Source organism: Octodon degus, unplaced genomic scaffold, assembly GCF_000260255.1.
Source record: "Octodon degus isolate 3935 unplaced genomic scaffold, OctDeg1.0 scaffold00019, whole genome shotgun sequence".
NCBI lineage: Eukaryota > Metazoa > Chordata > Mammalia > Rodentia > Octodontidae > Octodon > Octodon degus.
Window position 1 is genome coordinate 19,165,487 of NW_004524595.1, and position 23,946 is coordinate 19,189,432.

A 23,946-nucleotide genomic window follows, 5' to 3' on the forward strand; every position below is an offset into this window, starting at 1 on the left:
AATTTTATTGATAAACAAATAGCAATGAGACAGTTGCAAATCAAATCAGTAGGACAGTTTCAATAATTAACACACTGCATACATTCTTCCTAGTGGTTAATTGCTGTACAAGAATCATTCTATTCATTAAGAGAATGTAACTATGTATTTATCCAAACCACTTTGAATACACAGATACAATTGTCTGTATACCCTTTTTTGTTGAGTTCTGTTATTTCAGTATTATAGGTGTGTAAACTAGGCAAAATATTCCAAAAGGGTCCAATAACCCATAATAGTATTGGGTCTTCCACTTGACTGGCAATGTCAGAAATTGTTGACCTGAGATCCCCACATCGCAAAATAACAGCATGGCTTTACTTCTTATGTTTCGTTTTTATACTTTTCTGCTGGATGGCCAAGACCAAGGCAAAGCAGGACCTATGCAACAAGAGTTGTAGCTTTTGGGTCTGATAAGGTCAGTGAAAACCCCTTATGATTTATCATTAGATCCTGCACCTCAGATTGTAGAACCTTTGTCAGTGTCAGCCATGTGGGTGAGTCACGGCCATTGCCTGGCCTCAATGTCTTCTTTAGAAGCATTTATTTATTTATTTTTAATTTTTTTTTTTTGGTGGAACCAGGGATTGAACTCAGGCCCTTGTGCTTGCCAGGGAAGCGCTTATTCCACTGAGCCATCTCCCTGGCCCTAGAAGCATTTATTAATTCTTTTAGTGCAGAGCTTTTTTCACATTTGGTTGCCTCCCTATGTCTCTGTAGTTGATTCTTTACTTCAGATGCTATGAGTTCAAATAATTCTTTTTTTTATTTCAGAAAATAATTCTGCTCTGAGTTCCTCTATAACTTTCTGTTGTTGCTTATTTACTATTGACACTATTAATTCATACATTTAAGCAGAGCTAGTGGAAAAGAATTGAACTCTGAGTTCCTGTATAACTTCCTGCTGTTGCTTATTTACTTCGATGCTATTAATTCATATATTTGAGCTGAGCTAGTGTCTTCTGCACTTGTTCTGGGTGGGCATTGGGTTTCCTTCATATGTTTCTGCATTTGATTCTTTACTACAGATGCTGCTAATTCGGGGATTTCTTTTTTCATTTCTAATCTGAGTTCCTCTACACCTTTCTGCAGTTGTTTCTTTATTTCAGAAGCTGTTGATTTATTGATTTCAGCTGTGTGGTTCCCAATTTGTTCTGTGTTAGTGTTCTCTGCACTTGTTATGGGTGGCCTTTGAGTCTGAGATTGCAGTTTGCTCCTTCCTGTTGTCATTTTGTGTAGCACTGTCTTCTGACCTTTGTTGTAGATCTTTGTTGCAGTTATAACCTTAGCACGTACTGAAGTTCTGATGCAGATCTACAAAGTTTGGATTTATCCTGCTGTGCCTGGCTTGGGTCTGGCTACTGTGCTCAGCTCCTTCCTGCTGCTGCCCTTGGGAGTGATCCTGTTGCGCCACTCTAGCCTATATGCCAGGCCTGAGTTGAGTCTGTAGGGTTCAAGTTTGAGTAGGGGGGAAAGGAAGCTCTCCGACACACTCACCCAGCCTTGGCTAGGACTGGATCTTGGGGTTCCCAGAACATGGCAAAAATTCTCACTTGATCTGGTGGGGTTGGGGTGGTGCTGTGGAGTGCTGGTGGGGTTTTCAAAGGGGTGGAAGAGCTTCTCAACCAAGCTGTGCCTGGGCTGGGACCGGCAGGTCCCACTGGCACATGGTAGCTGGAAGCTCTCCAACACACTCACCAGGGCCTGGGCTAGGACTGGATCTCTCTCTCTCTCTCTCTCTCTCTCTCTCTCTCTCTCTCTCTCTGTGTCTCTCTCTGTCTCTCTCTCTCTTTCATTTTTTGTTAGTACCAGGGATGGAACTCAGGACCTCCTGCTTTCCAGGCAAGCACTTATTCTGCTGAGCTATCTCTTGGACCTCAATGAGAGCTTTTTTACTCTATTGAGGTCTAATTTTTATGTCATCAAATGCATCCTTTTCTGAGAGTTCTTTTTTTATTTCAGAAAAGAATTGCGCTCTGATTTCCTCTATATCTTTCTGCTGTTGCTTATTTACTATCACGCTCTTAATTCATGCATTTGAGCCGAGCTAGTGTCCTCCACACTTGTTCTGGGTGGGCGCTGGTTTCTTTTATATGTTTCTGCATTTGATTCTTTAGTTCAGATGTTATTAGTTCAAGGATTTCTTTTCTCATTTCCAATCTGAGGTCTTCTATATCTTTCTGCAGCTGTTTCTTTATTTCAGAAGCTGCTGATTCATTGCTTTCAGCTGTGTGATTTCCAATTTTTTCTGTGTTAGTGTCCTCTGTATTTGTTACGGGTGGGCTTGGGTTCTGAGGTTGCATTTTGTTCCTTCTCGTCATTTTGTGTAGCACTGTCTTCTGACCTTTGTTGTAGATCTTTGCTGTAGTTATAACCTTCGCACGTACTGAAGTTCAGGTGCAGCTCTACAAAGTTTGGACTTATCCAGCTGCGTCTGGCTTGGGTCTGGCTGCTGTGCTCAGTCCTTCTCGCTGCTGCCCTTAAGGGTGAACCTGTTGTGCCCCTGTGGTAAGATGTTCTGCTCCTGGACTAGCTGGTTGGATCTATCCTCTACACTCTCCCCTGCAGGGATTGCAGCTGCAGAATTACACCTCAGGCATGTATGCCAGACCTGAGCTGTGCCTGGAGGGGGCAAGGTGAAGTAGGAGGGAGAGGAAGCTCTCCGCACACACTCACGGGATCTGGGCTAGGACTGGGTCTGGGGGCTCCGGGATGGGGCAAAAATTCCTACTCGGTGGGCGGGGTGGGGGAGGTACTGCGGAGTGGTGGGGGGCGGCCCAAGGGGCTGTGAGAGGGTCCGGCCCGCTCTGCACCTGGGCTGGGACTGGTCCCGCCGGTGCAGGGTAGCAGGAAGCTCTCTGCACACTCACCGGACCTGGGCTAGGACTCAAAATGCATCCTTTTCAACATACAATCCAATGAATTTTAGTAGAGTTACAGAGTTCTATAAATGGTACCATAACTCAGATTTAGAACTTAGTCATGTAGAACAGTTGACCAACCCTCTGGACACATCTTCAAATGTATGATATAGTGTTGCTAACTAGACTGTTCCAGAGCAAATCTTTAGAACCTAAAATCATCTCTTTTTTATGTATTTAGTACAGGGTCCACAGAGTCTCACTATGGAGATCAGATGCACAGTGATCTTCCTATTTACAGCCTCCCAAGTGCTGAGATTAGGGGCATGTGCCATCACGCCCAGTCTCAATTGCCCTCTCAGAGCGCCCCGGGGGTGGGGCCGGAACAGCAGGCTCAGAGATTGAACTCCTGACAAACAGGTGCTTTAGTCCACTGAGCTATTTGGCCAGGTCTAGAATTTCTTTTTTCTTTTCTTTTTTTTTTTTTTTTTGGATGTCTCAGTCTGCCTTAAGGGCAGGTCTGGCAAGGCACATGGAGCTGGGGATTGAAACACAGTCCCCTGAACCTAACTGGGTTTGCCCTAGCAGGTGTTTAAACAGCTGAGCTAACCCACAAACCCCTCTATTTTTAATTTTTGGATGAACCCCCACATTGTTTTTCAAAGTAGCTGTACAATTTCACACTCCCACCAATGGCGTACCAAGGTCCCAGTTTCTCCACTTCTTCAACAGCTATTTTCTTGACAATAGACATTCTAATGTGTGTGAGATGTTGTCTCCTTCTAATGTGTGGTTTTGATCTCGTTGTCCTGGTGCTTAGTGGTGTGGAGCCTCTTTCCATACACTCACTGGAATGGTGACTGTTGAACAACTTTGAGCCCCAGATGGGCAGAGCTGCTTTGTTCACATTGTGCCCTATTTAACAGACAGGATTATGAAATGCTCAGAGGCAGGAATTATTGTGCCCCTTTTGTGAATGGTGAGACTGAGGCTCTGCAAAGTTAAACAGCTTGCTTCTGGCCATACACACAAGTAGGGAATACACCAGACTTGAACTCAAGTTTCTTTGATGTTGATTCACAGATGTTTTATTTGCATCTACAACTTTTTCTCTGCTTCTGGCCAGTTTAATTTTCTTCTAGTGCAAACTGGGACACCAGGCAAACAGTGCCTCTGGACAGAAACCAGACTCACAGGAACCAGAACAAAACCTCTGGGAATGGAAGCCCCAGCTCACTGCCTGGGAAATGCCATGGTTTTCAAAGCTGCAAGCAGTTTGGCTTGTCATCCCAGATCTCAAGCTTTGGCTACCTTTACTTCCAAATCTATTATTTGGATGAATTAAGATTTCCTATTTTCAAAGAGATGACTTTTATAAAAATTTTTTCTTCTTTTAGGCAGTTAACATTAAGCTGGCAGCATAATTGTTAAAAAGTAAACTTACTTTGATATTTTACAAAGCATAAGCCCAAATAATAACAAACATGGGAGTCTATCACAGTCCTTGCAGGATTTAGTAAACATTCTATGCATAGGAAAACATCTCGGGTAAAATCTGCTAAGCCAATATTGGCTTAATTCAAAATTACACCTAATTTGAAACAACTGTTTTTCTTTTGCCAACTCACTACCCTATTGTTTTTTAGTAAGAATAATAATAGAAAGTTCAAATGTAAAGTCAAGTTCCTCCCCTAAAAACCTATGTTTCATATTAACAGGGTTCTTTGGGGAAACACTCCTGCTAGGAGCTGAGCTCTTCTCTACCCCAGAATGGGAGAATCAGGAGAGGGTAGGTAAGAGTCCCAAACACTTGGAAATTTACCTTCAAGTATGAGAGGAAAATTAGACTTTGTCCTAGTGAACCAACTCTTGGCAGAGGTCAGAATTAACATCCAAAGGCCTCTGCTGTTTTTCTTTCTCCACATCCTGCTCAGGGGAGAGCCCAGGATGGATCCTTGGTGCTGTAACCTGTTCTTTTCCACCAAAGCAGAGTATGCTATGGGATGCATATGCCAGTATATAATTACCCATTTTTCTGTTGGTGGGAGGGGTGGCTTTGGGTTGCTCTCAGTTCTGAGGTGTTGTAAGAAAAGTAGCTACGAGCCACAGGAAGAAGGTGATTAAGCTACAGACTGAATAGTGGCCCCTCCTGTTCATATGTTAAAGCGCTAACCCTCCTCCCAATTTTACAGTTAAAGTTCATTTTTTGTTTTTGTTTTATTTTATGATAAGGAAGATTGAAAACAAAGGCATGGTACTTAACTACATCATAAGCCCTTCAATTTTTTTTTTTTTAATTTTAAGACAGGATCTTAGTATTTTAAGATGGTAAATTGTTCAGGCTGTGCTCAAATTTGTGATCCTCCTGCCTCAGACTCCCAAAGCACTGGAATTACAGGCATACACCACTGATGCAGTGTTAGGCTTTTATCCTGATATTCCCCAAAGCCTCATGCACTCATAGGTGGGACTAGATGCACTCATAGGTGACTGGATTATGGGAGTGTGATACTGGATTATGCATGTGTGGTATAGATTAGTCCCCTCATGGGTCTATAGCTCAGAGTGATGTTGGAAAGTGAAGCCTGGTGAGAAGACAAGGATCACTGTGGCATGGCCTGGAAGGAGACATGAATGCATTGTGGTGTTTCACTTCTTTCCCACTTTGCCATGAGCATGTCTCCTCTACCAGGCCCCTCAGTCATACTTCTCTGCCTTGGAGCCAGCCAACTGTAGACTGAGACTTCTACAAACTGTGAGCCAAAATAAACACTTCCTCCTTTAACTTACAGATATTGAGAATTTTGCCCAAGCAATGAGAAAACAACTAGAATATACACTTTAGATTTTAAATGTCCCCAAATATTGTGTGATAAAGGCTTGGGCCTATTGGGAAACAGAAGAACCTTTGTAAGGGAGAGCTTAGTGGAAGATCTTGTAGGTCACTGGGTGCATACCCTCAAAGGGCATGATGATGATTGGACTCTGCCTTGAACTCCTTCCCTGATGTGCAGCACCCCCACTACAGTCCTAAATGCAATGTGTCTGCCTACTCAGGGACTGGACCTGTGTTAGCCAAAATAAATGTTTTTTCCCTTAAGTTGATTGGACTTTGGTATTTGTTACGGTAACAGAGAGCTGACTAACATGGTTACTATATTTGGAGAAGGGGTCCTTAAGGAAGTAGTTAAGGTTAAGTGAGGTCAGAAGGTCAGGGCCCTGATCTAATAGGATTCATGTACTTTTAAGAATAGGAAGCAGAAAGCTTCCTTTTTCCATGTCCAAAGACCAGTCACCAGTGCAGAGAGGAAGGGAGCTGTCGGCAGGCCAGGAGGAGCATCTCCACAGGACCTGGGCATGCCCGCACCTCATTCTGGTGTCCAGCCTCTAGAACTCGGAGAAATATTTTTATTATTTAAGCCCTGCAGTTTAACTCTTGGTATTCGTTATGTCTGCCATAGCAAACTAATACAGGCTGAAGGTAAGGGACAAGAAAGGGCTTTTCATGTAAAAAAGGTGGAAATTGTCTTGATTGGAGTGGCGGCCACATGGTAGATACATAGGTAAACAAATCTATCAAACTGTCCACATGTACATTTTGTATACATAAGTTTTACTGACATATTACTGAACTTTTATCAAAATTCTTAATTACCCTTTTCCCAGTGGTTCTGTTTCTAAAAGATAACAATATAATCTGCATATGATTGCGCAGGCCTGGCAGAAAAGAAATCAATGTACATTATTTATCATATACATATAGTCATCCATCTATGTATGTGGATTCTATTTCTGTGGTGTCAGCCAACTATAGGAGGAAAATATCTTCTAAAAATTGTCTCTGTATTGAATGTATGCAAACATTCTTTTCTTGTCATTAGTCCCTAAACTATACAGTATAACAATATTCACACAGAACTTATGTTGCATTAGGTATTAGAAGTAACCTAGATGATTTAAAGCATAAGGGTAATGTGTGAAGGTTGTATGCAAACTCTTTGCCATTTTATGAAGAGGACTTGGGCATCTGAGGTTTGAGTATCTGCACAGTCCTGGGACCGGGATTACTCAAAGATACCAAAGAATGACTGTGTTTATATGTGTTCTGTATGCAATAAATAACTTGGGGATTAAGCAATTCACCCGAGACAAGCACCTACCAGATGCAGATCTAGATTCAGGCCTGGGTTTGCAGACTTCAGAGGCAGTGTCCTTTCTGTCACCCTGGATCTGACAGGGACATGCATAGCTGAGGAAATGGGCAGGGAAGGCACCCTGGGGGGCCGTGGAGTGGCCAGGGTACCCTGGGGTCAGGAGGCAGCTCTTCGGGACCCATTCCCTGGTTCACCATCTCCGATCTTTCCGCCCTAGGAAAGGAGCCCCACAAGCCTACAGCAGCACATGCAGAGCAACAGAAACAGCTCCAGAAAGAAGCCACACACACAGGAGGCTGCGGCCAAGAACAACAGGAAGCTCCCGCCACCCTGCCCACAGCAGCGCTGGCCTGAGATCCAGGGCGATGGGCTCTAAAGGCCTTCCGCAGATGTTACACAAACCAAACCTCCGTTGACTCCAGTTCTGGCCTGTACGAAAATAGCCCTTGGGCTGCAGTCCACAGTCCCTGCCATCCCCCATGCCCTCTGTGTGTGTGTGTGTGTGTGTGTGCGTGCGTGCTGCTTCCCTGTGTAGACTGTATGTGCAGGAACATTTGTGCTTGAGAACCAGATGCAGGGCACATTGGCTTTCCTGGCTGGTCAGCCACCAGGCATCCCTTTGAGACCTTGCATGGCCATTTGCCAAGGAACACATCTCTTCTCTCTCTAGGGAGGTAGGAAGCAGCTCTCTGCTTTTCTCCCTTCCTCCCTCTCTCCTCTCCCTCCATCTTCATCATTTGTTTAGAGTTGAATTTGAAGGAAACCCCAAAACCCAACTTTCCAGGAAAGAACCCTAAGTTTTCTTGTCAGAGAGCAGAGAAGGACTCGCACATCCATGCCTCAATATGCAGTCGCTCTGATCTTTGCCATTTTAGTTCAGGAACCTTGAAGCTGTTATTCATCTTTTTGCCTTGGCTGCCTACACTTCTTGAGAATCTTAACTGGCAAAAGTGAAACACCTGCAATTAAAAAATACTATGTCAGATACTCACTGTATGCCTGTAACTCAGCTATGGTATGCATCTGATATATTTAATTTTTATTGATCAGTCCTAAAAGAGTGTTATAATTATTATCTCCAGATGACAGAAGAGTGAACTGAAGATTGGAAAAATTATAGAACTTATCAGACTTGTTGCAGGGTTGAACCCCAACTCGAGCTGTTGGGCCACAGCGGCCACGGCTCATACTGCTGCCCGCATTCTCCTCTGATCAAAGCTCAAGCTCTGGGGTTTGTTTTCATTGCTGTGCAATATATCCAGCCAGTATATAGATTGTGTCCTCTGGAAAAGATGATATTTTAGTTTAGGACAGGAAAAAAATGTATGATGTATTGTAGGTGAACATTTAGCTCATATTTTATCAATATTGCACTTAAATTTTATCAAGTTGCACTTTGATTAAGAGAGGGCTTTGGGTCGCTCGCCCTCCGTGCTGTGCTGTCGCTACCCGCTGCCCCCTTGCCGCCCACCATGGCGCTGCTGCACTCCAGCCGCGTCCTCTCCGGCGTCGCCGCCTTCCACCCGGGCCTTGCCGCCGTAGCCTCCGCCAGGGCCAGCTCCTGGTGGACCCATGTGGAAATGGGACCTCCAGATCCCATCCTGGGAGTCACTGAAGCCTACAAGAGAGACACCAACAGCAAAAAGATGAACCTGGGCGTTGGTGCCTACCGCGACGACAACGGAAAGCCCTACGTGCTCCCTAGTATGAGGAAGGCGGAGGCCCAGATTGCTGCAAAAAATGTGGACAAGGAATACCTGCCCATCGGGGGTCTGGCTGAATTTTGTAAGGCATCTGCAGAACTAGCCCTGGGGGAGAACAACGAGGTGTTGAAAAGTGGCCGGTCTGTCACCGTGCAGACCATTTCCGGAACGGGGGCCTTAAGGATTGGAGCCAGCTTCCTGCAAAGATTTTTTTAAGTTCAGCCGAGATGTCTACCTGCCCAAGCCGTCCTGGGGAAATCACACCCCTATCTTCAGGGATGCTGGCATGCAGCTACAAGGTTATCGTTACTACGACCCCAAGACTTGCGGGTTTGACTTCACTGGTGCTGTAGAGGACATTTCAAAAATACCAGAGCAAAGCGTTATTCTCCTCCATGCCTGTGCCCACAATCCCACGGGAGTGGACCCTCGCCAAGAACAATGGAAGGAAATAGCATCATTGGTGAAGAAAAGGAATCTCTTTGCCTTCTTTGACATGGCCTACCAAGGCTTCGCCAGCGGTGATGGGGACAGGGATGCCTGGGCCGTGCGCCACTTCATTGAACAGGGCATTAACGTTTGCCTGTGCCAGTCATATGCCAAGAACATGGGCTTGTATGGAGAGCGTGTGGGAGCCTTCAGCATGATCTGCAAGGATGCGGATGAAGCCAAACGGGTCGAGTCCCAGTTGAAGATCTTGATCCGTCCCATGTATTCCAACCCTCCTCTCAACGGCGCCCGATTGCCTCTACCATTCTCACTTCCCCGGATTTGCGAAAGCAATGGTTGCAGGAAGTGAAAGGCATGGCCGACCGCATCATTAGCATGCGCACGCAGCTGGTCTCCAACCTCAAGAAGGAAGGTTCCTCTCACAACTGGCAGCACATCACCGACCAGATTGGAATGTTTTGTTTCACAGGCCTAAAGCCAGAGCAGGTAGAGCAGTTAACCAAGGAGTTCTCAATCTACATGACGAAGGACGGCCGCATCTCAGTGGCAGGGGTCACCTCTGGCAATGTGGGCTATTTGGCCCATGCCATTCATCAGGTTACAAAGTAATCTCCAGATGCAAGGAGCAGAGACAACCTTTCGATCTTGGCCTCTGCTGTTGTGAGAGTCACGTGCAGGCTGAGGGAGGGTGGATGGTGGGGAGTGGATCGATTCTTTCATCAACAGTGTATACCATTCAACAGTTGAATGTGTTTCTCCGAAAAAAAAAGCATAGTGAAATAAGGCAGAGACCTGGTGGCTGGTCTGGAGCTTTGTGGCTGTAAACCAAACTCTCCCCCATTCTTTTGTCTCCAACTTTTCTAAAAGAGTTTACACATGCAAGAAAGTCAGCACCAAAAAAACTGTATTCAGGACATTGCAATATTTCAGAAGCTTTAACTGAAGCGCCATGTGGTTTTAGGGTTCCCTCTGTGGCCCCAGCAGGAGGCACAGCTCGTATTAGCCATACGAGAGAGAAGACCCAGCCTGTCACTAACGGTCGTTAATGCACATTTGTCCTCCGTGGTGCAGCAGGCACATCGACAGACCAAACTACAAAATTACACTTTACGAAAACCAATGAGTGTGTTACCCCTGCTGCAGCAAGGAAAGCAATAGATGCTGCTTCCTGTCTTATGTAAGAAAAGGAGAGAGAAGGCTCTCCTCTTTATCATTGTTGTACTTTAGTCATGAAGACCTATTACATCTAGCCAGATTTTCACCCCATTCTACTGTGATTGACCATCAACCCCGTCCTATCAGGATTTATTTAAGAATAAAAACCATAATTCTCTGCTCATGCCATTCCTTCTCCTTTCTTAGTGAAGAATAGTGGAGAGTAGGTAACTGCACTGCGCTGCAGGGTCTGCTTCAGTGGCAGTGTCACTGTCCCTGCCAGCCAGACCACTCCCTTCCCCAGTGCATGCGGCTCACCGCCGCTCCCTCCACTCGCCGCTGGGCAGTCAGGGCAGCATCAGGAAGGAAGATCACCACCATCTGCTCTAATCATGTAGACTTACTGCAGCCTGGTTTCTCTGTTACAATAAAATTATTGTAGACCCCCCCCAAAAAAAAAAAAGAGAGAGGGCTTTGGGTTCTTTATGGGATATAGATTCCCAGATCGGGTCTCCAGCCTGAAACTAAAGCTGTACTGCCCTGGAGGAGGGAAGCTGGAAAGAAGGCCATAGGGAACATGGGAGAGTTTCTTGCAGAGGCCCATATTCAAGTGAGGGCCTGCATCCAGGCTGTGGCTATCGATCCATCAGGGGCTTGTGTTAGCTGAGAAATCCCAGCATTCTGAGGAATTTCACTACGGAGTCTGAGTCTGTACTTGGCTGCCTGCTATGACTCCTGGTCACTAGCTATGGCAACATTAGCCTTTAAATAAATCAAATCAAAGTTTCAGTGTATCTCAGAAATAAAGCCTACTTCTGAAGCTTCCCTTGGTTTGTTCTTCATTCATTCATTTTGTCTATCTACATATACATCCTTCTACTCATCCATCCATTCCAGAGACATTTCTGGTGTATTCACTATTCACTACTAGGCTCTGGGAGTGCAGGGACGAATATCAATAAAACACAGTCCTTGCCTTCCAAGAGTTCAAGTTCTGATGGAGAAGAAAACAGAAAACAGTTATGGAGCACAGCCACCCAGATAGTGACAGTTGCAATCCAGATTCTGAAGGCCCAGGAACCCTTCATTCGGCTCAGTCTGTGTTCCAGGTCCCAGTAGGGTATGGCTCTGTGAACAGCTGGGTCTGTGCAGAGGGAGGGGGTGAGTGTACATAATGGCTCCTGATGAGACTCTTTGGGACACTTACCTTCTTCTCTTGAGCTTCCTTTCCTGTGCTAAGACCTCTGCTACTCCACACGGGACCTCTTGGCAGACTCCTCCCCTTTGCTCATTGTCTTCTTAGGGGAGCCCTGTGGTTTATCTAATTGGAGAGTTTGAAGTTCAGGCAGAAAAACTAGGATTGGGTGACTGAGCTCCTTCCCTGGTTGGGACAATTCCATTCCACTCCTCTGCACCATACTTTGCAGAGGTCAGCTTTTGAGAGAGGGTGCTGCTTGTAGCTGGGTGAGTGGGTTCAGTACAAGGGAAGAGATGGCAAAGCCCACTTGCCTAATATATTTGAGGCCACATCCTCCAACTCAGCTACAGTCAGTGTCTTCTGTTTTGATTTCCATTGGTCTAATTCCTGAGGCAGGAAAGAGAGGCACTATTTATTGGACTCTCCTGAATCCCAGCATGGATTATGCTTATATGTCATCCCTAAGTGGATGACCGGATGGGCTCATCACTTTGGTTTGACTGAGGGTAAGCGACATCCGTGTGCTAAGATCAGGGACACTGGGATCTGTAGAGAGAGAAGGCACATCTTCAGGGACTTCCCTCTTTTATGCCTTGCTTTTAGCTCATTTTGATGTAGCTCTGAAGCAAGAGAGAGAGAGAGAGAGAGAGAGAGAGAGAGAGAGAGAGAGAGAGAGAGAGAGATGCAGGATGAAAGGAGAAAATAAGGATGGCCTTCTATGAAAGTCTGCAGGAATTCTACAAAGGCCACAGACTCTCTTGGATCCCAGCCTGGAGTTCTCAGTGATGTTCCCAATAAGACACAGGGTAGCTGGCTGCCCTCCTCTGGGCTGTCTTCATTTTGGAAAGACCCCTTTTGGAAATGTGTTCTGGCTTGCCTTTGTAGAACACCTTTACCTCTTGTTTCTCATGTTTTTCTGCTTCCTGCAGGCTGAATTTGGGATTATATTTGTCCTTAGAAGAATATGCTGTGTCAAAGTCATCCTGTGTCTCTTAAAAGGCAGGTCAGGATCATTGTCTCCCCCTGCCCACTTCAAGTGACAGATGACTAAGATGAAAAGAGGGACGGGTGGGGAGCATTCTGAAAGAATCGGCAAACATTCACTTATTCACCCTTTCACATTTTCCTACGAGCCACTATCATTTCACTAATTCTTTTTTTTTGACATCAGTTATTTTTATTTTAAAGAAAAAAAAAATAAAAACAATGGTACAAAATCTCAAAACAAGATTTTAGGAGAGTAACAATGGTTAGTACATTGTGTATTGTTACTGCCAAAGTAGTTTCTCATATTACAAGATATAGGCAAGAAATAATAAATAAACAACATAGGTGCAAACCTCTATTTTTTTTTTTAAGTCAACAGAAAATGGAAATATACTTTTTGGCTGATTCTTCATGTGGAAACGGGGTTGTTTTATTTCCTGGTTTTGACACGGAAAGCGTCAGAGTTGCCAATAGCCCAGTAGAGGGAGCTGTTTACAATTACCCATGCTGACGGCTAAGACTCAGCCGAGCTAGTGGTCCTATGTATTTGTATGTATAGAGGGATGTTCGCCTGTTCAAAAGCTCTGAGTCACAGCAAAGCTTTTGCAAGGTGATATCTGAGGTCTTGTGGCCTTCCCAGGGCTGCACATCTTGCTTCCATCAGCAGAGTTTGGTTTGGCCCAAGCTGCCGCTGTTATCTTCATGGATTCTATAGACAGGCCTGGCTCCAGCCTGCTGAGGAGATGGGCCATCCCACTGACCTGGCACACACCTGGGCAACGCTGCTCATGTTAGGCTCTGCAGAGATAGATCCTGTGGCAGAAAGGCCTATCACAGAGATGCTTTATCAGTGATAGCCTTGGAGGGCAGTGGCCAGGAAGGAGCTGCATGCAGTAAAGGAGAAATCTTCAAAAATGCTAGAGCTTATGTTCACCTATACCAAGCTCCCTGTGAGCCCTTGGACCAGGCTGAGTTTAAATCATAGGAAGCCTTCAGTATGATAAAGATTTTTATTACATAAATCTCTGTAGCCAGTCAAGATGAAACATGGGAAATATCAGGCAAATGCAATCATATGTGTGTGGGTACATAGTTTCATGTGTAGATTGGCCTGGGAAATTGCCAGAATTGATTGCAGGTCATGAAAGATACTTATGGCAGAAACAAGAGACTAAGCAAAGGTGACCTCTCTGAGGACTAGTCAGTTTCTCACAGGCTAAAAATCCAAACAAACCTGTTGGCAAATAAGAGGGAGCCAAGATGGCACATGAGGATGGTACCCTTCATCACATACATTAGCTTGCTGGGCTGCTATCGCAAAGCACCTTGGACTGGGTAGCCCAAGTGGCAGATGGTTATTTTCCCATCATTCTGAAGACTGGACGCCCAGAGTCACAATGTTGTGTGGTTTCTCCTGTACCCTTCATTATCACCCCTCTGTGCACACATGTCTCTGGTTTCTTTCCCTTCTCATGATACCAGCTATGTTGCCTTGACATCAGTGACCTCATTTTAATTTAAATACCTCTTTAAAGAAAAAAAAACAGGCATATTCTGAGGCACTGGGAGTTAGGACTCTAACACATGAATTCAGAGCTTTGGAGACTAGTGCCAGTGCATATGTGTGAGGTCTAAGAAATTGTGCTGATTATGGCAAGTAATATTGGCTTTTATAACCAATGAATTCTAAAGTCTTAGGGCTTAAAACGATAAATTTTTGTTACATGAAAACCCATTTCAAGCAGCTAGAGACTGTGAGACAGCTGTGTAGAGCACAGTCATTTGGGGACTTCGCTGGCATCTCCAACACATGCAGTGTCTAGGGACAGTTTGGAAGGGAAAGTCAAGAGGAAAGTGCAGGGAAAGGCACACAGTGCTCGACAGCTTGGCCCAGAAGTCATGGTTCACTTCCATTTCCATAGTGTCAACGAGGGCAAGTCTTATATCTCTGCCTAGATCAAAGAGGCCTGGAACCATAGTTTTGCTATGGCAAACAGAAACACTGAAGCAGGTTTGGAGGCAGATTTATTTAACATCGGATGGCCACTGACAAGGAATGAATCCTTATAAAAATATCAGGCCTGGAAGGCCCAGGAGGGGAGGTTTTTATGGGGTTGCAAAAGGGAGGTACAAAGGTAAAGTACTTGGCCATCTTCACTTGGTTCTTGCAATATGCACTGTAGTATATGTAGTGTAGACCACCATTTCCAAGAAGCAGAGATAACAGGAACTATAACAGGAACCATTACCTGGACAATTACCAGACACTGAATTATACTGGTGGGGGGGGCACATTTTCTGCTACAGTTTGTTCCGAGACCACGGACTCTCCCCGGCCATCTGGGAGGAAAGGCCCGTCTGGTGAGTGAGACTCGTGAATTGAATTATCAGTTGTGTTATATTTGGAGCAGCTCTTCCTCCTTGTCTTCAGGATCAGCTGGAAAGGAATTACCAAGCGAGTGCAGATCATGAACATGAATATGCATCAGGAGATGCCGTGAAAGAGAAGGAAACAGAAGGCAGTTTCTTGAACATTTAATGTAAGTTCAAGATTTTAAAATGTATACATAGTTTAAATGTTATTTACTTTGAATTAACAAATATTTAGCCTCATCTATAAATAACTCAGCTAATGCTTACAAATTATAGAAAAATGTAGCTGGAGCACAACTTGGCAAAGAGGCTGAAAGCCAACTCAAAACCTCATGCTTTTACAAACACCTCTTTAAAAGAAGCCAACTGCAGCCCTGAGATTTTTGTGCCATCAGAAAATCTTTATTTTTTTCATTTAATTTTGAGATAAGTTCTCACTAAATTGCTCAGTTGATTATCCTAGGTTCGGACCCATGATTCTTCTGCATTAGCTCCCCCAGGGCCCTACAGACAGGGCCAACCCACACAGCTGCCACCAGAGAAACTCTGAAATGTTGGTAGCCCAGACTTCTTAAGTAAAAATGCCAGATAGCATTTAAATCTAATTTATGTTATACTTTCAAATTAAATAATATTTATACCTATAAACCAACTCTCTCACAGAAAGTGTTTTCGCTTTTTACGTAGTTATGAGAAATAAATTGAAGAAATCTTGTATTAAGATTTTAAAAGCAAGCAAATAAGTTCCAGGATAAAATCCAAACTCTTTGTCATCTCCTTTCTCCATTTTCATCAAATATGGGAACATTTAACCACACAGGAAGAAGTTGGTGGACTTGGATAGTTGCTAAATTCTCTGATTTGAACCAATCTACATTAAACACAAGCTGTTACTTTATTAACAAATGAGGGATAAGCACCACTTAGCTGAATGGCTGTGGGACAGAAGTCAGTTTGGTGAAGCTCAGGAATACTTGAAAAAAATGAGTGATTCCAACAGAAATCTAAGGAGAGAAGGAATTCCAGAGACTGGATAGGCCCCAACTATCACGTATCACACTGTTGCCACCCACAAAATCTAGGCTGAAAAGATCACTGACTCCTAGATCTCACAAGGGATATGTGAGACCATTTTAGGCGGTATAACGACAAACAACTTAATTTTAGTAGGATGTACTTAAGCCAATGCATGTCAACAAAAAATCCTTCAGCATGGTGAATATGATTTCATCAACAATCTTACCTAGAATGAAGAGTGGGATGAATACGAATATTTATATTACAAGTACAGTTCATCCTCACTTCTCACAGATTCTGTACTAACCAAATGTACGTGCCCTTCCAATGTCAGTGCTCATAGCAGCAAAAATGCTCAAATTGTCCCTTGCATACATTGTCAGCTGAAGTCTGAGGAGGCAGTGCCATACCTGTTCTTTTTCTTTTTTAATTTATATTTTTGGTACAGAATCTCACTACACAGCTTGGACCTGTAGTGATCATCCTGTTTTCAGCCTCCCCAGCACTGGGATTACAGGTGTGTGTCACCACACCCAGAGTCTCGGTCACCAGCTCAGTGTGCCTGAGGGCAGAACCTGCATGGCATGCAGTACTGGGGATTGAACCCTGGTCCCTGCACTTGCCTAAGCAGGCACTGAGCCCATTGAGCTATCTCGCTAGCCCCATATCTGTTCTTTTCAGCTTTCATTCTGTACACAGATGCATAAAGCAGACTGTTTAGTGCCACCTTTTCTTTTTGCATTTTTGTGCTGTTTGTTGGTGCTTCTGCCATTGAAGATGGCCTTCAACTGCTGCAGTGCGGGCCATTCTTCTCAAGCAGAAGTAGTGATTTGCCTTATGGAAAAGATATGTATTGGGGAATCTTCATTCATGCATGCAGTACAATGTTGATGGTCATGAGTTCCATGCTAGAAAATCAGTAATATGTACTAAGTAACGTGTCTTTAAACAGAAAGGCACATAAAACAAAGTCATATATTGATTGAGTGATAAAAATGTTGTGACTAGAGATTTGAAGAAATCTAGCCTTGTATTCTCCAAGGAGCAACTCATTAATTTAAGATTTGCAGAGATTATGTCATAAACACAATTAACTTGAGTGAGCCTTGACCCTGAATAACAGAGGTGGTCATGGTAGATACAAGATGCGCCTTCCAGATCTCTCTAGGAGGCCTTGCTGCCCATTTGTGTGCAGTGAGCTCAGCAGACAACCTCCAGCTGCAGAGATCCAGGCCACCCAAGGTCAGGCCTTTCTCTGTTCTCGGACCCTCCAACAGAGGTTAGACCTTCTCTCCTGCTCCTGACCCTCCGCCCTCCTTGCTGTGTCACTGAAGCTTTGTTAGGCCCATGCTGCAGCTGGACTTCTCTCTTTGCCCAGTTCTGCCTCCCTGCTGTTCCTTCCACAGTGCTTTCTTAATAAACATTGGACTTAAGTTCCACCGTTCATTTCAGCTTCAGTGTCCAAGAAAGCCAATCCATCATTTACAGATGTGGCAGAACATAGAAACACACTGTGCTGACCCCTTCTCGTCCTTCTTCTGCCCTCCAGAGGCTTTCATCTCCCTTGGCCCCCTCTCCCTGGTTCTAGGACCTTGTCTAGAACAGACACCCATGAGACACCCATCCAGCCCATGGCCTCTGCGTAAGACTGTGAAATCTAGAAAAGATGACCCAAATCCTGCTTATGCTTCCCTCACCCAGTTGTGGGTCTCGGAAAGGGGATGTGTTGAGAGAGAGGGTGCCTGCTCTTTACTTTCTCCCAGTAGCTATAAAGCTAGAACTTTTCCCTTCTCCCGATCCCCCTGTGGCCTGGTGTGCCCTCTTCCTGTTCAGGCTCTTGTGGGGTTCAGCCTCCTGAGCAGAGTTAACTTTTGCCTTTGCCTCCTGCCTCAGCATGTTCATTGTTACAGCTTCTCACTTAGGGCCTCGTCTTCCTGTCTACTCCAGGAAGAGAGCTCATGAGCTAAAGATAAAATCACTTCCATGTCTTCCCTTCAGAAACAGCTTGTGCCAGAAAGCACCTGTGAGAGACTCTTGCATCCCATTCCCTCCTCATCTCCCTAAATCACACATGTGCTCTGCATGCTAGAAAAAAAATGATCATGTCATGTCTCTCTGTGAGGTACTTTCAAATAGCTCAGAGAAATTTATAGAAACAATAGCTAATGTACTGGGATTAACTACATGTCAAACACTTCACTAAGTGCTTTATGTATTTTATTTCATTTAATCCTCATAACAACCTGAAGAGGTTGGTATTAATAGTCCCATTTGGCAAGTGAGGAAATGCAGGCTTAGGGAGGTGCAGGAGTTTGGCTTGCACCTAGGAGTCAACAGAGTGCGATTTCACATGTGCTGCATCTGCATCCAGAGCTGGTGTGAGGACTGCCGCAGTGTGGGTTAAAGACCCTGCTCAGCCTGAGCCTGGCGTCCTGAGCCAGAAACAGCAGGGCAGTTAGCAGAAGCAAGCAGACACACAGGCAACCCTCGCCCTGCAGGGAGCAGGCTGCTTTCCTTTCTCCTGTAAGGGATTCAACTCCAGCCCCAGACTGAACTGGGATGAAGATCTAAGTGTGGAAGACTAGTTGGCTTCATTTTCACCACGTGTCCAGTCATTTGTCATCCTTTAAAGACCGTTTCCTCTGCACCTGCACCCAAAAATGCATCCAGGATCCAATGTTTTCAGAAAGAATTATACAGACCTCCTGTCTTGCTCCTTACCCGAGCCTCCCACTCGCAACCTGGCAGTTTGTGGAGAACTGGGCCAGACCACTAGGGCTGGGGGTGGGGCCGGGAATGTGGAGAAGAGAGACCCCTTCCTCCCTGACCATTTGGCTTCCTGACATTTCAGGGTAGGGGGTGGAACAAATGCTGGGAAGGAGATTAAAGGCTGAACTATGGATTTGTCTTAATCCATTTTTCATCCAGGAGTCCCACGAACATTGACAGTTTTCGCGGCATTGCTGCTGGAATGTGTTGTCACTCTTTGAAGAGACTTCAGAAAGACGTCAAGTCTGATGTCCAGATTCTTAGGTCTGGCTTTGTCATGGTGGTGGGCAAGATTATTTTTCTTTTCTAGTTCTCTAATGTTTGTCAAGAAGAATAATTTCTGTGAATAAACTGATTTATTCTTAAGTGAATAGTTTGATTGATTGTCCATTAATTAAAGGCCCAAACATGGATATTAGTGGCATTCCAAGCCTGAACCAGATGCTCCAGCTTTCGATTTTCTTATCTAGAGTACTGGGTGTTAGCTCTGAGTCTTTTCCTTGCAGAATATGGGTTCATGAGGTTTGGCTTGTTGAGCCAGCTTCCAAGCCAACCCCCTAACACAGTCAGCCCTAAGGAATTGCCTTCACTCTCAAAGGCCTTTGCAATGCACTTTTTCCTACTTAAAGGAAGAGATCAGAATGGGCAGTAAAATCAAAACTTATCTCTAAGATTTCTGCCAGGGAGGCTGATTGCAGGCTTTGCAATCAGGCAGCTCGGGATGAAGTCTCGCCTCTATCATTTGTTCATTGGTTGAAGCTGGACAACATTACTTGACTCCTGAGGCTCAATTCTCAATTTAGAAAATGAGCACAATTCTTAAGGCTTCATTTCAGCGCTGTGAGGGTGAAGTGGGATTGTGTGTGCTAACCCTCAGCAAAGAGAGGCGCTGGAGCTATCACAGTTACGCGACTAAAAGAGAAATTCAACATATGGTCACAAATTCTCATCTAGAATCCTGAAAACGTCAGGAGGTAAAAGAAGCCATGTGCCAAAGGCCACGTGTTATATAATCTCACTGGTGTGAAATGCCAAGAATAAGCAAATCTGCAGAGACAGAAGTTGATTAGCAATTGCCTAGGGCTGGAGGGCGGAGGACTGGGATTGATTTCTAGTGAGGTTTGTGTTTATTTCAAGGTGTGAAAAATGTTCTGTAAATAAGTATCGATAATGGCTGTTCAAATTTATAAATAGACCCAAACCATTGAGTTGTACACAATTAAAAGGATGAGTTTTATGTATGTGAATTACATGTTTTTCATTTTTTAAACAGAATAAAAATGGTAAAAACCATCAGAAGTGATCCAGAATTTCACTGAACAAAATAATAGGAATTATATGTTTTTAAAAGTTAAAAAAAAACCAAAAATGTCTATTATGCAGTTAAAACCATGAACTTTGAAGCTGATTTGTTTCATGGAGTCTCTCTACCTTTCCAGTCCTGGAAAAATAATTAAATTCATCTCACTGGAAGTCCGTATCTCTTTCTAGGTAAATCATTTGTTATATGGAGACTGTGCCATAAATGTCAGCCAGTCGCAGTTTGGGCATTTGTGAGGATCAGTAACAGTGTTCTCTTGGCACTCTGCGTGAGTGCCAAGCACTTGGATTTATGGGAGTGAAGAATCAACCCACCACCCCTCAACCAGGAGCCTCTCTGCACCTCAGCTCACCTGGGAGATGTTCCAGGTGGCAACTGAGCTGCTTGCCCTCCATCCAGAATAGGAAATCTGTTCCCTAACAGAAATAGGTCTGTTGGACTAACTGAATATTTTCACCATAGCCATCGGATCTAATTGTAGGTGTGTGTGTGTGTGTGTGTGTGTGTGTGTGTGTGTACGTGCATGAGCTGTGGGGTGATGAGTGATGGGGCCTGTTGCAAGCCGGGGAGTTTTGGACAGTCATCAGTATGTTGCAAAACTGGAGTGGAGCAATTCTGGAATTTCATTGAAGCCCATTGCATGCTTCCAAAGTATGATTGAAAAAAATGCGGTGTTTTTCACATTTATATCTTAGACAAGGCTGTCAGTACTGCTTAGGGACAACGTCTTTCAGTGTGAATAGGGTTGCAAGATTTTGATAAAAAATTATTTCTTTACTGTTTGGAATGTCTGTATAGATTTGCAGCCTTTCATTTTGCTTTAAAATATGATTAAATATGCTTTTAAAAAAATCAAAGACTTCTTTATGGGTTTGAATTTCTTCCAGATTTATTGCTGGTTAATATTATATATACCATGATGATTTTTTTTTTCTTGGTTCAGTAATGTCCACTGAGATCCTTTCAAAGAAAAGAAGCATTTCTAAAAATGGATTCTTTAATCTGCTTCATTAAGAGTTGAAAAAATATATCAAAGCCCTTATCAGAATACTTTATTTAAAACAATATTGTGCTGTAACTGCTAGGTGGAACAGAGAGACGAGAGAAGCTGAGAGAGCTCAGGGAAGACAGAAGATTGAATTGAAGGAAGGGCCAGCCAAATAGCTCAGCTGATTAAGCCACCTGCTTAGGCAGACTCAGGGGCCAGGAGTTCGATCCCCAGGCCTGCTGTGCCGGCCATGTCTCTGGGGTGTGCTGAGCCATGATTGAGACTGGGTGTGGTGGCATGCACCTGTAATCACAGTGCTTGGGAGGCTGTAAACAGGAGGATCACTATGAGTCCGATCTATGCAGTGAACCCTACACCCTGTACACCCTGCCCTAATTTAAAAAAAAAAAAATGAAATGGAGGAAAATAGAAAGTTCTGCTTGGACTAGCATGGACACACCAGGCTCTTTTTTGACATCTGTTTTTACAGAGAATAAAGCGTCCTGTAAGACTTGGGACCAGCTTGTAAGAGGTGCTGGATACAGTGCTGTGTACTAAAAATCAAGAGACTGGACTAGGGGAGGAAAAGTGTACTCAGAGGGCTGACCTGACAACCTAAGGAGCAGCAAGTAACATCAGCCGCCACACAGGGACGGTTTACTGTGTCTGGACACACAACTGGGAATTTCATCATTCTTCATGGAGTCCAGTGAAGTGTTTGTGATTGAGTCCATTCGACAGATGGAGAAACTGGTGAATTGGAGGAGGGTATGCAACTGAGCCCAAGCTCAAGCCACTTGGGGACAGTGTACCTAACATTGAACTAGATTAGGGGTTTTTTTTTTTTTTTTTTTTTTTTTTTTTGTATTTTGAGGAAGGATCTACAGAGTGTTCAGAGTCTCACTACTAGATAGGACTCATAATGATCTGTTTACAGCCTCCCAAGAGCTGGGATTACAGGTGTGTGCCACCACGCCCAGTCACAATTGCCATCTCAGTGTGCCCCAGGGTTGGGGCCAGCACAGCATGCCCGGGGATAGAACCCAAAGCCCCTGCATGTGCCTAAACAGAGCTTTAATCCACTGAGCTATTTGGCCAGCCCTTGAACTAGATTAGTTTGACTGATTCTTTTAACCATGAAAAAAAAAAAAAAAAAAAACCTAACAGATGAACTTGCAATCTTAAAACTGGGTTAATATCCCATTTCCAGAATCTTTTACTACTTAGTTACCCTATTACTAGATCCGGTCTCTAAACTGTTCCTCCTAGTGCCTTCCATTCAGGGGTGACACAGCTGGCCAGGGAAGAAGCTGTTCCAGGGGCTCCCTTTCCTCCACCAGCGTGAACTGAATGAAGTTCTAGATCCCCTCCCTTCTATTTCCCGGCACCTCACTCCCCCATGACTTTGCATCTGCTATTGCAGCTCAGAAGCTGCCCAACGCTTAACAGTCTGCTCTCCAGCCTCCCTGCTTTCCCAGGTCAATGGAGCCACTCAAAGAGTGTTTGGGAGGGTGCAGCCAGGGAGAGAAAGCCAAGGAGATAGTGAGTACTGCTGCAAGCCTCTAGGCCTGGGCTGGGCTGCACAATGTGGACATTTAAAATTGATCACCTCTGGGGTGAGGCTGGAGAGCACCCATCGTACTGACTAATGTGGGGTCATGGGCAGCATTAGGAAGGAAAGCCATCGCAGGGGAGGTTTTAGGGATGGAAGAAATTGAGAAAAGCTGGGGATTGTAAAAAAGGGAAATGGACCTGTAATCCCAGTGCTCAGAGCTCAGCAGGCTGAGGCAGGAGGATCAGTGTGAGTTTGAGACCAGCCTGGGTTACAAAGTGACTCAAGGCAATCCTGAACTGCATAGTGAGACCCTGTCTCAAAAAGAAAACAAAACAAAAAAGGAAATGGAGACCAGAATGATGATGCAGCCTCACTATGATCACTGGCCACGCTCTCCTGTGTCTGTAGTGCTTGGCAGGGGCCTCATCATGCCCCTGTCCTCAACCCCACATCCAACAAAGGGACCCAAAGGTGGTGGCATGGAAAACTAGCCCTGCTGCATAAAGAAAGGTGGCAGGCTTTTCTACATCCTAAAGGCAGCTTGTGCACTGGAATATCATTTTGCTTTGATGAGACTGAACTGCTGACATGTCTGTGTGTGTGTGTGAGAGAGAGAGAGAGAGAGAGAGAGAGAGAGAGAGAGAGAGAAAGAGAGAGACAGAGAGTACTTAAATGATTTTAATGTCAAGTTTAAGACTTCTTAATGGTTTAAATTCTTGAAAAGAATCTCCTCTCAAATCTAGGGACAGTCTCATGTGGTTTCTGAGAAAGATGAAAAGTTTAATAAGTGACAGTGATGTCACACATAAAGAGAAAGCAGATTCACAGTGTAGTCCAGGAAAGACAAGGCAGTAAGCAGGTGGCTTCAGGATTCTGTGCATCAGAGGTGAGTTAGGGACACTGCTCTTGAACCTTGTGCATGCTTGTGTCCTTAGAGGAAAGAGTGTTTAGGTTATACAGATGGTGGTAGAATGCAAAAACAAGCAAATGTCAACAGCTGGATATTTTCTCCCACCAATTTACCTTAGTCTCTACCAAGTAAGTGTGTAGTCCCACTGTTAAAACTCCTTTGGAGGGCTGCGGTGATAGCTCGGCGGTCTAAGTGCCTTACTGGCAAGTGCAAGAACCCAGGTTCATTCCCCAGTACTGCATGCCATGCTGGCCCAAACCAGCATGGTGGCGCATACCTGTAATCCCAGTGCTGGGGAGGCTGAGACAGTAGGGTCACTATGAGTCTGAGCCGCACAGAGAAACCCTGCCTCAAATAAATAAATAAATAAAATTTTAATAAAAGCTCCTTCTAATTTTAGGCAATCAAACCTTTAAAACAAAAGATGAAAAAAATACAAATATTTATTTGGAGAGACTTTGAAATT

The 23,946-nt window shown here is 44.4% G+C and overlaps 1 protein-coding gene and 1 long non-coding RNA gene across 3 annotated transcripts in view; both read left to right on the top strand.

Moving 5' to 3' along the window:
• Positions 1–20,556, top strand: part of LOC111815642 — a 64,665-nt gene extending 44,109 nt beyond the window's left edge. The window contains exons 1-3 of one of the 2 annotated variants that reach the window (XR_002820313.1): positions 7,350–7,485; positions 14,979–15,087; positions 20,198–20,556. This is a non-coding gene — a long non-coding RNA (uncharacterized LOC111815642). Of the gene's footprint in view, positions 1–7,349; positions 7,486–14,978; positions 15,088–20,197 lie in introns of those variants that run through there. The other variant, XR_002820312.1, reaches the window with a different exon arrangement.
• LOC101580568 (aspartate aminotransferase, mitochondrial-like) lies at positions 8,477–10,808 on the top strand. The gene is given in 3 exon segments (XM_012513878.2): positions 8,477–8,964; positions 8,966–9,497; positions 9,500–10,808. Coding segments are annotated over 3 exon segments (1,287 nt in total). The 5' UTR covers positions 8,477–8,526; the 3' UTR covers positions 9,817–10,808.
• Positions 20,557–23,946: the final 3,390 nt, after the last annotated feature.